Here is a 17,581-nt window from a genome sequence, read left to right on the forward strand (position 1 = left end):
GCAGGGGAACCAATTCCCATCTGGCAAAAAACTGCAGCATCCATACAAGTGCAACAGTGTTTGCAAAACTAGGCTAAAATAAAAGAAATATAGTAAAAAGGTAGATAATAGGTTTAATATTATCATTAATAATCTAATAGTAGTTAACATTCTGCAGTGAGGACTTGTCGGGTCTCCGCTTTCCTCTCAGATCTACCATCAGGTCTGGGCATGGACTGCATCCTGCTCACTGTGGTAGCCTCGGAACAATGAGACAAGACAGCGGAGAGTAGAGTGCTGCTCTTCACATTTTGATGCAACAAGTACATCGGTTGTTATGGGAAGTGCTCATGGTTCCGTTTGATCAAACTAATGCAGGTTTTACAGAGAAGGTTTAAGGCTAGTTACACACCAAAATGCTTATTTGAGTCAAAATATTAAATAACCTGTACTGACAAAGTGCCATTGTTTTGTCTCAACAAGTTTTAATTTATGCCCTTAAACCTTGTCTGTTATACCAGGCCTTCATTGTTGGTGCTAATGACATTTGTTATTGAGTTTAACTCATTTGCAAGTCTATGTAGTCAAGTGTCCTCTAAATTAATTAATGTAAATATGCTATCTTTGCAATAAAACGATTAAAAAAATAAGCAACAAATCTTGTTAAATATAGAACAATAGAAAGAAAACATTTAAATAAAGGTCAACATCATTACCCTTACATATTTTTATGTAAATCAAAAAGTATCGTATTTGTTACAGGTCATACAAATATAGTACATATAGACATGCATGTGAAGTAATCTAATTAGAATCATATTATTCATCACTATGCTGTAGCATCCAAAGCCCATTTAAAAAAAAATGTGTATTAGTGAATGATATTCCCTGAATGCAAAATAATTAGTGCTTGGTTCATAATTTCATAAATTCAGTAAATTTTCAAAGTGGGCATGCCAGGAAAACTATTGACAATCCATTTGGACCTTCCCTCCAGGAATAAACATACACAGGACACCATTATACTTTATTAAACACCCAATAGCTTCATGATAACATCATGTTTGGTGCAGCCATCCAATGCACGACACAGGTTACCTAAAGTAAAACCCAGAACTCCCTCCCTCATCTTCCACCACTCCAACATCTGGTGTACCTTTTCTTCCAGCCCATCCCGGTCATAATCATGCTCGATGGTCTCGACGTGTACTTCAGTCAGACCTAGTTTACGAGCAATGCGTTTCCAGTTACTCCCAATGTTCTGACGAACAATGTCCAGGTGGTCTTCCGTAATTGCATGGTCATCTAATTATGAAAAACACAATGAGAAAAAGAAAAATATTAATAAGGGTTATATAAGATTTGTTAAAGCAGTCAAATAAAATATTAAGATTTTTAACTAGATAGGCACATTTTCTGAAGAAAATGTAAGTGAAGCTATGTGGCAAACTGCAGCACTAGGAAGTAACTTGGGTGATAACACTTCTAAGCCACGAATGAATCTCACCAACCCCTGTGTCTCTACGATGTTCTGATGGAGAGATATACATATTGCTAAAGGGTTGCTAGGCTAATGTGTTTGGTTGCCATGGGCGTGGCTTGGCATCTGCCAATTGATAATACTCTAAGCCACGAGTGAAATGAACCAACCCCCATGTGACTCTGATGTCCTGTTGCAGAAATATAGGTCTCGCTAAACGGTTGCTAGGCTAACCTGTTATATTGCTATGTTGGTCTATAAGTTCCTGATATACTGATTGGTTGTTCCACCCCCTTGTGATCCACCCCCTTGTCTCTACGACACTGTGCTGCAAAGATATCCATCTGGTATTTTTATAACGGGAGTCTATGGGATCGGTTGCTAGATTACTGTAAATGGTTGCTTTGGGCATGGCTTAATAGCTTCAAAATGATCATGATCTGGGTGCCTCTTACGCCCCAGGGGTACAACTTACACCCCATTGTGATGTATGTTCTTACAGAGCCTGATAGCCTCTTAAAACATGGTTACCCGCATGTTTCTACTATATCCTGTCAAAGTAATCAATGGGATTATTCAGATGTATTTTTGCCCCCCATCGAACACCCCCCACCCGATCTTTAATAAAAGTCATAGCACATCCTTAATGGGCCGCTCGATTTGAGTCCTCATCCATGGGTCTACGACAAAAGCTGCGAGACAAGTTACGCTCCGAAAATGTGGTGGAACAAGAATGATAAGTAGTATGAGGCAATATTAATCAGTGTTTGGGAAGCTACTTTGAAACTGTAGTTAGATGAGCTACACGCTACTCATCAATAAAAGTAGATAAGTTGCAGCTTAGCTTCCCATTTGAAGAAGTAGTTAGCTACACTACAAGTTACTATAAAAAAGTAGCTAGCTACATTGAAACTACTTTGATTTTAGAGTGTCATTGTATATTAAGAATAACTTAATTATTTTTTATAAAAAAATAAGAAAACAATGTAATACAATTCACTTATGATATCAGTGTTGTTTTATTCTGTAAACTACACAATATGCAAGTTAAAGTTAAACTCAAACTTATCTCATGTTTGCAAAATGTAGACAAAGTGACATTTTAAAACAACAAAAATAACAAATGTAGGGCCAAATAACTCACCTGCTATGCAGATGACACTCAAATCTACCTAGCCCTCTCACCCAATGACTACAGGCCTATTGACTCTCTTTGCCAATGCATTGATGAAATTAACAGCTGGATGTGTCAAAACTTCCTTCAGTTAAATAAAAACAAAACTGAAGTCATTGATTTTGGTAACAAGGATGAAACTAACAAGGTAAAGACATACCTTGACTTAAGAGGTCTAAAGACACAAAGTAAGGTAAAAAATCTTGGGGTCATTTTGGAGTCTGACCTTAGTTTCAGCAGTCATGTCAAAGCATTAAGCAAATCAGCGTTCTACCATCTCAGAAACATATCCAGAATCAGATGTTTTGTCTCAAGTCAAGATTTAGAGAAACTAGTTCATGCTTTCATCACCAGCAGGGTGGATTACTGTAATGGCCTCCTTACAGGTCTTCCCAAAAAGACCATCAGACAGCTACAGCTCATACAGAACGCTGCTGCCAGGATTCTGACCAGAACCAAAAAATCTGAGCATATCACTCCAATACTCAGGTCCTTACACTGAAGTTGATTCTAAAAGTAACTGGTAACCAAAGTAGTATTAATTGTCTATAAATCACTTAATGGTCTAGGACCTAAATACATCTCAGATATCCTTATTGAATATAAACCAAACAGACTTCTCAGATCATCAGGATCAAGTCAGTTAGAGATAACAAGGGTTCACTCAAAACAGGACGAGTCAGCATTTGGCCATTATGCCACCCGTAGCTGGAATTCTAATTCTAATTCTAATTTATATTTATTTTGCTCTTATTCTTTTTATGTATACACTCACATTTTTTATAAATTTTATTGCTGTTTTATTGTTTCTTAAAATCTAAAGTATTTGTTATCTTAAATCATTTGCATTTTAAAGATACGTTTAATTTCTTTCTGTCAATCATTTTATGTAAAGCACTTTGAATTGCCCTTGTGTATGAAATGTGCTTTATAAATAAACGTGCCTTGCCTCTCCTTACCTGTATGTGTTTCCTTAAATTTGTGCTTGAATTCTTCGATGCCGACAGCGTTTTAATATTTGGTTTTGAACAGCATACATAAAATCGTGTACCATTACTATTTGCATCTTTAAGAGACATTAACTTGGACAAATAAGGCCATGGGCAATTAATCACTGCGGGTCAAGCCAGCCGCAGTTTAGATTTGGATGCGCGGATATTGAGTGGTTTACGGTAAAGTCCAAGAACGCTGCTTTAAAAGCTTTATTTAAATGAAGAGGATCCCTGTCTCTTGTCAATACCATATTTCTTCTCTTACGTTAAGCATATCTTGTTTTTGTCCTAATTTAGTATTTTTTTTCTAAGAGTGTTTCCATTATTATTGCTGTATATTGTGAAAACAATGTCTCTGTCTATAACTTTTAATTATTTTAATGCCTCTTAGACCTTTGTCCTGCAAATAAAACGGTTTATGCAGCTAAGTAGTTGGTCAATTTTCGTAAAACTAGGCTTCAGATTATACACAAAGTTTTTGTTTGTGGTAAAAGTGTACTAAACATGTTTGTGTGTATTGATTAATATAGGCAAACCATGGTTTAATAGAGTACCCTTGGATTTGAATAGGTACTAAGTAGGTACAGTATGGTTTTTGAAAGCATTTTGTTGCGTTTTGGAAAACGATTTTCCACTAAAATGGATTACATTGGAAACATTATTTGTAATAAGTAGAAAAAACGGATGGTGGGTTTCAGTTGTGGCCATCCCGCAATATATGCACACCATATGGATTTTTTTACTGTAGCATTTTGGAGAAATACACAGTTTTGCACTTTTAAAGGCTATAGAAACATTATATATCTTCCGACTCCGCGGTCGCCATGTCTTGCTCTATCCTGGATGGATGTGTTTGTGTCGAGTATACTTCAGGCACGTTCACGTAATCTTCATAGCGATCTGAGTACTGTGCATAAGCCGCGAGATGCGTCACAGAACAACAGATGGCAGTAATGCAATTTTTTTTTAATTACGTAAGATGACGCATGCGCTCAGTGCGCTGAACTGCTTATTGCTGAAAAGTTCCTCACAATGGAATGTAGCGAGTAGCGTGAGTAGCATCTCACTGCGGTGGATGTCCAACCCATCCCACATCCAAGTGTGATCTCATAAGCAACGCCCATGTCAAAATACGTCACATCTCATTAACGTGAAGCAGTAGAACACAGGTGGCGATAAAAAAAACATTATTGTTTGTGTTTCCTGAAATAAAACCAAAAAGAAGAAGACAAAAAGGAAGCAGAAGCATCCAGAAAGTGAGGTGATGGTGAATTAATTATTATTGCTATGTCGGGTAGTAAAATAATCGTGTAATTTCAAAAATATTGTGTACGCTTGATAGAAATGGCATCAGTAAATTCACAAGGATTGTGTCATGGCACACGTAATCTTTGCTATCAATGTTGTTACATGGTTTTATGGGTCAATTTTTTGAAATTGAAAATAGGACAATATCTGGCTGAGAGATACAACCGTTTAAAACTGTGCAAAACAATTTAAATATTGAGAAAATTGCCTTTGAAGTTGTTAATCAGGGGCACTGCGGCAGGCCATCCACTCACAAAAATAAAGTAAATAGGAAATTAACAAAATATCTTTATGGAACATGATCTTGACATAATATCCCAATGATTTTTGGCATAAAAGAAAAATTGATAATTTTGACTGTTACAATGTGTTTTTGTCTTTTACTTAAAATGTTCCTGCGCTGCTTAAGGCTGTAATATGTGACCCTGGATCACAAAACCAATGTATTCTTGTGAAAGTAGTGTGTTATGTGAATGTACAGTTGGAAAACAAAACGCACATGTTACAGCAAATTACATCTGTGCTTAGCCTAGCTCTTAAAGTGACAGCAACAGCATAATAAACATCTCTCCCTCTTTTCAATGTTCATCGAGAAAAAAAAATACTCACTTCTGACTAATTAATCTCTGTACATTTTTAATCTATATTTTAATGTACAATGAAGATATGAAGTATTATTTTACATTTTACTGTTGAGCAACCTGAAACACCTGAGAAGCAATGATTATTATAAGTGCAAAAAGTGTTTGCTTTATAACATTAATTTGTTGCATTGCTCGATATTTCAGATTTTTGTAATTATTCATCACTGACTGATTTATTATTTTTTCATTTATTTCTTTATTTCTTTTAATTTTAGCAGGGCCAACTGGGCCAGTAGAAATAATCCTTATTGTTGAGCCCTGTATATGATGTAAGGACGATCTCATCCGAATAAGTTTAAAGTGCCAAGATGTGACCAAATTAACTTCAATAACTGCACTAACTCATCTGCTGCACTGTAACCTTAATAACCGCATTACGCATCTACTGCACTGTAACTTCAATAACTGCATTAACTCATGTACTGCACCTTACCTTTAATGACCGCATCAACTCATCTACTGCACTGTAACTTTAATAGCTAATGTCTGTAACTAATGCACACTCAAGTCACTTGCACTATTGTATAGTCTATATTGTTATCTGTTCATAACCACCTGTACATTAATGTTCACAGTATATAGCCTTCTGTTTATATTGTTCATAGTACATACCGACTGTCATATTTTTATAGTACATGCCCATTGTATAGTATTTTCCTAATATTGTATTCTGTATTCATTCACACTGTATATCTGCACTTGCTAATTGCACTTCTGGTTAGACCTAAACTACATTTCGTTACACTGAACTTGTATATGTGTAATGACAATAAAGTTGAATCTAATCATCTAATCTAATCTAAAAATTACATAAATCCTGGGCACAAAATGTCTTTAGTTCTCAGAGGAATTGTGCTCTCATGTCGTTTTAAACAGAAAAAGAAAAACGTAGCATACAATAATTGTATTTGTTAAAAATGTGCTATAAAGTTAAGAGCTAGTGCCATCAGTGCCATTCCTCTCAAATTTTAGTCTAGAGCCCTGCTTAAATCCCAAGTGTGGAAAACAAAATCACAATAAATTGTGCCATTGAATCGCAATAGTTATATGATCGTAATTCTCAATTATCGCAATATATATTGAAGCGGCACACAAGTATTCTGATGGCATTGAATCAGGAGATAAGCGTACCATCCCAGCCATAATATACAGTGTATGAAAGAGATTATGGGGGAAAATCATACCATATTTCTGTAGCAGCTCATTGTATCTGGCTCTGATGGATCCTGTGGATAATGAGCTGTGAGAGCTGCTTTGAGGGGTCCGTAAATTCATTGTGTTGTAGCTTCCAATCTGAATCGCCTGAGCATTTGAGATAAACACTGTTTGACAGACAAACAAAGTTGAAGACATGTAAGCAAGGTGACTGTAAAGAGGAATTTTATTATGCAAAAGAAAAAAAATATGAATAAATTATAAAAGCTGCACTGAGGCATTCTAACAGTTTCATTCTGAAGTAATGGTGAATTGAAATGGCTTTGCGAAGCTATACGGCTTTTATACAAATGTATTTTAATTAGTTTTATTGCTCAAAGCTACTTCACAGTTTATATCTGATGCTATGTTATTAAACCATAAAATGACTAGAATTTAACACATTAATAGACCCAACACAACAAACGCTGTGTCTATCAACAAGGACACTTCATTAAAATCAACGCGGTGAAGATACGGTAAAGAAAAGAGACTGATTCTGCAGCCTTTGGCCTATGAATAATAAAGTACAGAGCCGGATTTACACTACCTGAACTTGCACCCGAGTCTGACGGAGGACATATGACAGGTGCGCTGTAACGCAAGCCAGGATTTGAATCCAGCATGAGCGGTTCTGCTACATGGCATCCACCTTCAGGACAGGACTTCATACGATCATACAGTGGCGGCTGATGCTGGGGCCTGTTATATTCAGAACCCTGCCCTGACAAGTGATCTAAATTTTCTGTCCTGCGAAAACCATCAAATGAACTCGCAGCAGCTGCAGACCTCAATTGGCCCTCTTCCTCTGGGTTTGGATATGGGTTGAGCTTAGTCCAAGACTTTACAGAGGATCCTTGAGAAGAAGCATCCCATCTGCTACTGGCTGGTTGCTGTGTGAGTGGATTGGAAATGCTTTGCGGCATGAAATCCAGTTCATCTATACGGCTGCCATATTTGTGGTAGTTGTACTCTTGTGCCAGCTTTAGCTCTACGTTTGGAGAGCTTGGAGGTTCTGCATCCACCTCCAGGAGAGACTCTCTTGAGTGCATGAAGCTGAGGTCTTCAATGCTGGCCTCCACTGGACCGATGTCTGAACTCCTCAAGGATGCTGGGGAGTCTCTTGATAGAGTCAAAGGCTCTGCCGATTTATGAAACATCAATGTGCATTATGTCTTATGAGTATTTTGAACATCATGTTAAAACTATTGTATGTATCAAGTAAGAATGCAGAGGTCTACTAAACAATCACACGCTACAAACATTATCACAAGTCTTTGTGTGTTGCTACGTACCAACAAACACAAAAAAGCTTTTTTGATGCCGTTTACTTACACATATCATTTATGAGAATTCAAACTCAAAATTGATTTCATCATCATGTTAAACTGACTTGAAATTGTAACTTTTTGGCTTAAATTCATGTTTTTATTTTAAACATGTTTCAATCAAGTAGCTTAAACGCTCATGTTCAACTGATTTAATTTAAACACGTTGATTCAACACGATATATTTAAAGGTGCCAGTTCCCAGCATTCTCCGCAATTGACTGAATAAAGATTTGATGTTTTAATGAAGATGAAATAAGGATGAGACTTCTTAATGTTCAGTATTCTGTTGTGCTGATTATTAAAATAATATTTTTTGTTCTTTAGGTTGTATTATGAGGTTACTATTATGATGAAGAGTAGAGTATTTGATTAGGCTGAGCTGAACTGACACATTAAAAACTATTTTGATTTTGATTGTTTCTTTGATCGTTTCGTTATGTTGGTAATGTGGTAAGTTTTTTCTGAACTCAATTTACAACCTTACGTCATTGTACATTGTTTGATGTTTGAAAAAGAAGCTTTTAGGTAGAAGTTAACCAAAAGTCATTCAACCCGATGCAAGGCGCAGCGCAAGTGTTTTTGCTAGTTTAGTCCCTATTCTGAAATGTAACGTGAGACAAATATTTGGGAGAATTTGAACATTTTGTTGTTCTGTGACCTGTCTTCATTACTGTACACAGAGTAATCTCTATATGCACAGTATGTGCGTGTGCTATGAGCTACAGTAACACCGGCCCTGACGTTCACAGAAAGCATGTTTTTCTATTCCGGTGCACTACTGTTCCAACGTCTTTCTATGTAAACATGCAGTAGACGGACACATTTGGCCCTTCGCACACGTCTTTTGTAAGCTGAGCCACAGGTGACTGTACCACAAGTGTAGTTCTTGTAAATTGGCATCACAGTTATTTTACATGCATTCACGAGCAAACTTCTTCAAAAAGCAATCTTGTTCCCTTCACATAGTATGTACAATGTAAGCATATATTATAATGTGTGTAGAAAGCTTTAACTGTTTCTCTTTATGCTATGATGAGAAATGAGGGTCCAGCAAGTGGAGCGAGGAAGATGGACATCGCTTTCCTCTCAAACATCTAATTTAAACGTATAACATGCTGGGTTTTAAAAAATGTGATTTTAGGAAATCATGAAGGGATCGTGACTCTATTAAACAGCACGCATCACATGCATGATTTAATGGTATAATTGTTACTATCTATTATTCGTGTATTTGGACAGACCGTGGTATTCTTTTAATTTTTATGTGGGTGTCCCAAACATTTTGCTGGTTCTCCTAACTTGTTTTAAAGCAGCCGTGCAATGGTGTTTCATGCATTCTGACTTCTTTTCAATGTCAAACGTGCGGTCTTCTCATGCTTAACATAGTCAACTTGTCGAAAAATTTGTTGGGAGTATTATGTAGTATTTCTGTGCTTGATACACTCACCCAACGATCGTACAGGTTTCAGAAAGTGTTTTTCGAACATCTAAAACTGTTTTGCAACAACAGTTCTTAGTCCCTTATTGGACAATTCACCCGGAAAAGCACATGGCATGGCCACACGGCAGCATGGAGCGCAGGAAAAGGAGCATGCTCAGATGCACTTTCACTTTTAAGCAGGAGAAAGAGAATACGTTCGTGAAGTTCAGGTGTTTGTTTGTTCACTGGATTTGGGTGTTGAATGTTATATAAACTGTGGATATACCGCTGGATTTGGAGATCGTTAGAAATTGATATATGGAGGCGTCCAAGCGCTAAAAGATGCCGGACATGCAGTGAGTGAAACTGTTGTCTATGTTATGTTGACAATGGGTGTGCACGTGCTTTGGTTCAGCCTACCCCTCCCCCCCACACGCACCGTATATTTTCGGAAACAATCGTAAAGCTGTATCTATCTTTTATAAATGTGATCACACTAAATACTCTTCGAAGATACAAAGTATGTGCTACTAGCAATACTACTCTATATGTACTCAAGAATAATATGAGATTGGCAGAAACCCTGTGTGTTACACCCGCTTTAAGTTGGGAGCACCAGTGCTACCAAGTAAAAAAGTCAATTTCGAGCAATGGGTTACATCTGTGTTTGCCTATAGCATCCATTTTGATATAACAAGCAACTTATGCAGAGGAGTGTAGATGTGAGAGTTTACTCAATAGTCCCAATTAATATGACTGACTATCATAAATAAATCAAGAAATAAAGCATACCCTCAGGCGTATGAGGTTCTAAAGTTGTGAGGAGTTTCAATTTCTCCACAAGTTCTTCTGGACCCTCATACAATGTCTGCGAAGAGAAAAGTAGCGTTAGTTGTCATGTATTTCCTTAAAGACATCCTGACCAAATATCTTACCCAAATGCCTGAATAAAAGTCTTATTATTTTGTTTTAAAAGCATTGCTCTATCATATGCTCTAAATATATGATGATCGTGGACTTTTGTAAAGTGTGATACAATAACAGAAGTTTCACATTCTGTGTTTGGAAGCAAATGGCCATTGTTTGTGCCATGTACGCTCCTGTGTCTGTCTTGAACCCACCCCCTTGTTCTCTGATGAATTACATTTACATTTTACATTTATGCATTTGGCAGACACTTTTATCCAAAGCGACTTACATTGCAATGTCCTATACATTTATACTTCGGTATGTGCAATCCCCTGGGATCGAACCCAGAACCTCGCGTTGTTGACGCAATGCTCTTAACCATTGAGCTACAGGGAAGCTTATTGATTCTCGTTGTTCAAGTTTCTTCTTTACCCATTTTAGCTGTAAAACTAAAATATGTGGACAGTTCTCTAACATCCACTCACCATAAAATGGTGCAAATCTTCTTCTACAATAGCTTCCAGCTTCTCCTGGTAAAATGGCAAGAATTTTCTATAGTTCTCTGTAATTGAAGCAATTATGATTAAAAATGTATATAACTGAGCTGTAGTGTTTTTACATTTAAATACTGTTAAAATATGCAAAAACAGATAGACATTCCTCTCATATCATGTCCGTAATTTTTGTCTGGTAAAATTCACTTGTGATCAAAAGGTATAACAAAAGCATTGAAAAAGCACTTCAGTGCTTCAACGACTATACACACACCTTTAAAGTTGGGACGGATGTGAGGGTCCTTATGCCAGCATGTTTCCATAAGGTCAATGATTTCTGGAGGCGTGTCATTTGGGATTAGTGCTTTACTGGGACGTTCCCCCTGACACACACAGTGGCAGATCTGCTCTTCACTTCTAGCATCTGAAAGAAACACAATTTACATACACAAGTTTTGATCACTAAAAGTGTTCCAAATATGAAGTTTTAAATATTAAGGGAGTTAACGTTCTGCTTCAAAACTGCAAATCGAAGACGTCAAAACTTTCCAAGGGTCTAAAAAGAGCAAATATAGCTCCTAAAAGGCTGCTTTTGAACTTTTAGTCAACGTATATCAGCCAGAGGCAATAGAAATTCATTATCGGCGTATCTCTAATATAAACTCATGTATAGGCATTGTAACCAAAGTAATATTACAGAGTATAACTCTCATGGCATTAATGCAAGTCCTACAAAACATGAGCTGCACCAGTGGTTATCAACCTTTGCACTTTATTTACACTCCCTTCACACACACTCTGAACTTTAGAGAGTGAGAGAGAGACTTGCACTTAATCTAAAATTACAGTCTGAAAGACAAACATACTTGATCTACCTGTTTCTTAAGATGATGTAAAGGTAATTGCTGCTGCGACCTGACTGGATGTTTGCCTACTTTGGAGATATTAAGCTTTGGTGCGTACCTAAAAATTGCACTGTGCAGCTTCAGACAGAATATTAATGGGCGATATGGCAAAAATGTAAACTCAATAGTTTTTTACCCATATTGATGGATAACGATACTTATTTTGATACATGATTCATTAAAAATATATATTTTAATCCATAATAATCTATGTAAAATAATCTATTTTAAATACAGTTTATTGACAAAACAGTCTAACAAAGGTTAACTTTAAACCAGATAAAAGTCATATTCATATTACCTAATTAGACATGTACTGTTGGAACAAAGAGTATATTAGGCCATTAACAACATGTACCTGTTCATTGGGTCTCATTTTGACTTAATTGACCTTTTAAAGGGCGTGCTCATTTCATAAAGTTAACCAATGAAAAAGCTCCGTTACTGCGTACATTGGAACGCTATTGTCTCCTGTGCACATACAGTCAGGTCCATAAATATTGGGACATCGACACAATTCTAACATTTTTGGCTCTATACACCACCACGATGGATTTCAAATGAAATAAACAGTTATGTATATGTGCCTCCCACTTGTTAAGAGACCAAAAGTAATGGGACAGAGTAATAATCATAAATCAAACTTTCACTTTTTAATACTTGGTTGCAGATTTTCTGTGGTCTTCCGGGTCTTTTGGTGTTGCTGAGCTCACCGGTGCGTTCCTTCTTTTTAAGAATGTTCCAAACAGTTGTTTTGGCCACGCCTAATGTTTTTGCTATCTCTCTGATGGGTTTGTTTTGTTTTTTCAGCCTAATGAGGGCTTGCTTCACTGATAGTGACAGCTCTTTGGATCTCATCTTGACAGTTGACAGCAACAGATTCCAAATGCAAATAGCACACTTGAAATGAACTCTGGACCTTTTATCTGCTCATTGTAATTGGGATAGTGAGGGAATAACACACAACAGGCCATGGAACAGCTGAGAAGCCAATTGTCCCATTACTTTTGGTCCCTTAACAAGTGGGAGGCACATATGCAAACTGTTGTAATTCCTACACCGTTCACCTGATTTGGATGTAAATACCCTCAAATTAAAGCTGACAGTCTGCAGTAAAATTTTGCAATAAAGTTTGTTTCATTTGCAATCCATTGTGGTGGTTTATAGAGCCAAAAATGTTAGAATTGTATCGATGTCCCAATATTTATGGACCTGACTGTAAATAACGCTGCAATAATGTCTTGCTCGAGTAGTGGGGTTCTTTCAAAAATACATCTCACATAAACTCTATTACATTTTCTTAATCATGCAAGCATCTTACATACAAGGTTCAATCTTTTAATGTGCAAACGAACTCACTTCATTACATCTCTAATCTGTACAGCACAGTGCTGGTTTGTTTCATATGCACCAGCACATGTAAGCAGATATGTTATCGATGGATATGAAAACATATGTGCTTGAGAAATCGATGTAACTCGCTTGCAATTGTGCCTCAACTTCGTTTTGTTAAACCGGGGATTGCGAAGGAAAATGAGACACTTGATAACCCGCATGATGACAACTCGAGGTAAGTTTCACTTTCGTTTCCACTTTCTGTCATGATTTCCTCCTCATGTGGAGTTTTCTTTGCCAAGTGTAGTGTGAAATAGACTTTGAACTTGGACACGCATGCTAAAAGCTGCACGATGACTGAGTGTTGTTGCGTTTATTCCTGATGTCTGTTAGACTGTAACATTAATCCATATTTAGTCAAAATGCCAATAGCTTATTATGGCTGCACGGTATTGAGAAAATATGCGATTTTGCCGTTAAATATCGCATAGCAATATTTCTCGTAATACAACATTTCTTAGAGAAATGCTATTGTTATTAGCTTTTTTTTTTAAAGAAATTTACATATGTACTTATTATACTGAAATAAAAAGGTAATAGATATTCTTCTGATGTAATTAAATCTAATTCAGGCAAAAAAAAAACTAGCGGGGAAGAGGCAAATATTTAGAATTAACACTACAGTGTTTTTTGTCTGAGTGTTCAGTTCGTCAATTTTTTATTTTGATGGGTCTTCGGGAAGACTCAAATTTTTGTGTTTTTACTGATAGCTCCACTCGAATGGTAAAGCGCTCGTAATATAAACTCTCAGAGCAACACTGGAGATGAAGTTCATGTGTTCATATCCTCATACAGTGCATACGCAGATAATTCCTCGACCATCACTCGTGTTAAATGTTAAACTGTTGGGGTTTCGGGGAAGAGTCACGCCCCACCTGCAGTACCTCTGCGCCCCCCCTGGTTGAGAACCACTGAGCTAGACGATTGGTTTGCTTTAGATATATTATAAACAAGTCAAAGGGAAATTGCAATAATATCATGGACTGCACAAATAGCATTCCTGGTAAAAATAATTAGATGTCTGTACGATTGTAGTGTAATATGTTAAGGCAACAGTCAAGTATAAATCCCTAAACCTGATGTCAGCAGTCGCCTAGTGAGCATGCCCGACAGTGGCAAGTACCTTCTTAAACTTTTGCGAGCGCAGAAAAGTAAAAAGACAAAAAAAAGGCATATGGATTAGATAATATAAAAGATAATCGCTTACTTTTGAAAGGCTCTTGACCTGTTAAGATGACCCAGACTACAATGGCAAAACTGTAGACGTCAGATTTTTCAGTGGAATGGGTGTGGATGCTTTCCAGGTGTTCTGGGGCCATGTAGCACAAAGTGCCAGCAGCAGGCTTATAGGATTTCTTGTCCAAACGACTCTGTCGACGAGATTCCTCTTTAGTCAGTCTGCTCCATGCTTCAGATGTAGCCAGGCCGAGGTCTGCTATCTGACTCGGAAGAAACAAAAAACAATTACATTTAAATAGAAATATAGTATTAAGTATGCAAAGACAACTTTAACTATCAGGCTAAAGAACAAAACAAAAACAATCGCTGTGTCCATCAAGTAATGCTTTATAGAGGTTAAGGAAAACAGATTTTGCCTCTTGACCGGAAAAAAAAAGATGCTTGAGTCAAGCAGCTCCGGACATAATGAGAAAGTTTACCCAAAAGTTTAAATCATGCCAACCTGTGTGAGTTTGTTTCTTTCCCGAAACACAAACGCCAGAATAAGACTGACAGCTTTAGTCACTATTCTATTTCAATAAAAAAAAATCAGTGCATTAAAAGTCTGTCGACCTCGAAAACAAACATTTTGTCTGTTTTACAGGTTTGGAACAACATGAAGCAGACTGAGCAACAACAGAATTATTTAACGCTAAAACTACAGAGTTTGTACCAAACCTTAGATTGTATCACTGTTGTATGATATACAGGAAAATTGCCATTGTTAAATAAGATAGAGAGTGTGGATTATATATACATTGTGAGTGTTAATTTGACCTATTTTAAGTAAATTGTGCTTGACTGACTTTGGCACAGATGTCCTGTTTTAGAGTAAATTAGAATTAGAATTATTTGTGAGTAAAATTACAGTGAGTTTGTCATCATTACATCATTATTTTGAAGGTCATAGTTCAGTAATGTAAGTCGCAATTGTGTCAGAATGTCAGAATTCCAACACCTTAAGATCTTTTTTTTAATTTTTGAAACTTTCTAGTTACAACAGGTTGACTCCAAAGATGATTTTATGACCTCGTGCCTCAAAGGACCACAATCTAATCTGGTTTCAGGTGATATTTAGTTGGATTCAGAATCAGATATAATTCAGAAATAACCTTTATGTGAAAATGCTTGTCCACCAGGATGTTCTCTGGTTTTAGGTCTTTGTGAATAACTTGGTTCTCCATGAGATAAACCATTCCTTCCAAGATTTCCACAATGAACCGTCCCGTCAGAGATAATGGGACAGATACCTAGTACAAAAGCATGACAAAATAAATACACTTTTGCAAGTGTTTCAACAGCTTATGTTGATTAAAGAAAGCTCATAATCAATGTTATTCTTTTGGTGTAAAAGTCACTCTGATATTACCTTCTCAAGCATACTAAGCAGATTGCCTTTAGGAATCAGCTCCATGACTAAAGAGTAGTCACCATCTTCCAAAATGATGCCTAATAGTTTGACAATTCTTGGATGGTTTAATCTGCTCATCAGGCTGCCCTCCTCTAGGAGAGATTGCTTCTGTCGGCTTGACAAAAATGGAAAAGTCAAGATACCATTATGGATGCAACCACCATATACTGTATATTTAAATAAAACATCTGTATATATCACTAATAGCGATGGCACATTGTGGCACTATGAATCGCAATACAAAAAATAAATTATATGTATTGTTGAGCTATGGCGAGGTTTCACAATATGGCATTTGTTTAGTCTATTGGTTCTTAATGATAGACCTATTCATTATTATTCCTATTTTATAATAAAGTTATTAGTGTCTGTACATTATGGTGTTTTTATGGTGTCTGTACATTAAGCAAACTACTTCATTGTGTACTGTTCCTTATAGGAATTATAAATTCCTCACACACATCCTCTCATGTGCTATTCAAATGCTGAACCGGGGTTCGCTGAAAATAACAATAATTATGAAATACTACGATTAAAAACCTCAAAACAGGTTATTCAATTATTAAAATATGTACTTCATCAAGAGGGAGTAAGGTTAGCCACCGCTCAGGATGTTTTTCAAGTATGGTTTAGGTCAAATGGGTTCGGGGAACAAATAAGACTGTACTAACCCATTGCGGGGAGGTCCAGTGTAGACAGTCTTCAGCACCACATGACCCATTGTTTTGTGATAACACAGATACACTTCTCCAAAGCCTCCATAATCCAACAGCTCTTTCTTAATCAGGTCTTTAGTCGTCATAAGATTCAGGCTTTCGGTTCCCATTCTGTCTTTGTGCTAAAATACGATTCCCCTTAAATATCAATTGATCAATAACCGGATGAATAACCGACTGAAGACAACCTGACTACATGCGCCCTCCCTGTATGTAGATTATTGCGGAAGTATCAAACGTTTTGCGATACCTGTAGGCTACGACGAAGAATAAGAGAAGATCATGTCAGAGCAGTACATATCTGATCGAACAAAATATATAGCAATTGTGTCACTTTTACTTTGAAAACTTTTGTTTCCGTTTACTTACGTGGATCAAAACTTTTTCTTAACTACATCAGCAGTCAATGTGATTGGCCTATCAAAGAAAAGAAAACAACATGCCCAATTTGTTTTGTTGACTCTTGTCGAGATGTCGTCGTTAAAAGTGATCAAAAGAAGTACAATGGAAACTAATACAGAACATACCGTGTGTCATAACTCCTAGATTCACTTCCCTGCTTCCGGGATATTGATTTACAGAGTGAAAGTAAGAATGAGAAAGGCATTGATAATCAACACCAGATAACAAGATCGTCAGCTCATGTGATACCAGGTTTAACTGTTCGTTTTTAAGAAACTTTCAAGTACATATATTAATACGAAAGGTGAATAGAATGCATTGCTTAATTTTTTAGACTCTAACTGGCACGGATACAATTCTATATTTTACATTTATACTTATAAAAATGTAAATATGTTTTTTTTTAAATGTAAATATATTAATATCAAGCCCAGTTCCTTGTATCACAGTTAGTGGGAACCATAGTCAGTTTTTTGTCATGTTAAAAAAGTTCAATGTTATATCTTTAATTTAATTTTAAGATTGTTGTTCACTCCTAAACAGCCTTGTCACGTTACCAATTCATCATTACACACGCAGCAAAACGTTTCTACTACATACGATTCATTA

General features: G+C 36.6%; 1 protein-coding gene across 1 annotated transcript; it reads right to left on the reverse strand.

The window, feature by feature from the left end:
- Positions 1-691: 691 nt before the first annotated feature.
- Positions 692-17,157, reverse strand: ripk1l (receptor (TNFRSF)-interacting serine-threonine kinase 1, like). The gene is made up of 12 exons (XM_056744199.1): positions 17,098-17,157; positions 16,940-16,987; positions 16,526-16,827; positions 15,813-15,969; positions 15,556-15,693; positions 14,433-14,664; positions 11,200-11,349; positions 10,917-10,993; positions 10,315-10,390; positions 7,322-7,912; positions 6,762-6,899; positions 692-1,284 (listed from the first exon to the last, which is right to left on the reverse strand). The coding sequence occupies exons 3-12, from the start codon at positions 16,678-16,680 to the stop codon at positions 1,010-1,012; spliced, it is 1,989 nt and encodes a 662-aa protein (XP_056600177.1). The 5' UTR covers positions 16,681-16,827; positions 16,940-16,987; positions 17,098-17,157; the 3' UTR covers positions 692-1,009.
- Between the last annotated feature and the right edge of the window lie 424 nt (positions 17,158-17,581).

Source organism: Triplophysa dalaica, chromosome 3 (genome assembly GCF_015846415.1).
Source record: "Triplophysa dalaica isolate WHDGS20190420 chromosome 3, ASM1584641v1, whole genome shotgun sequence".
Classification (NCBI taxonomy): Eukaryota; Metazoa; Chordata; class Actinopteri; order Cypriniformes; family Nemacheilidae; genus Triplophysa; species Triplophysa dalaica.

Coding starts and splice junctions, on each gene's coding strand:
- ripk1l (XM_056744199.1), bottom strand. CDS start 16,680: ATGGGAACCGAAAGCCTGAATCTTATGACGACTAAAGACCTGATTAAG. Junction 11,350..14,432: donor AGGTCAAGAGCCTTTCAAAA/GTAAGCGATTAT, acceptor TGTTTCTTTCAG/ATGCTAGAAGTGAAGAGCAG. Junction 10,391..10,916: donor AAGATTTGCACCATTTTATG/GTGAGTGGATGT, acceptor TTCTCTTCGCAG/ACATTGTATGAGGGTCCAGA.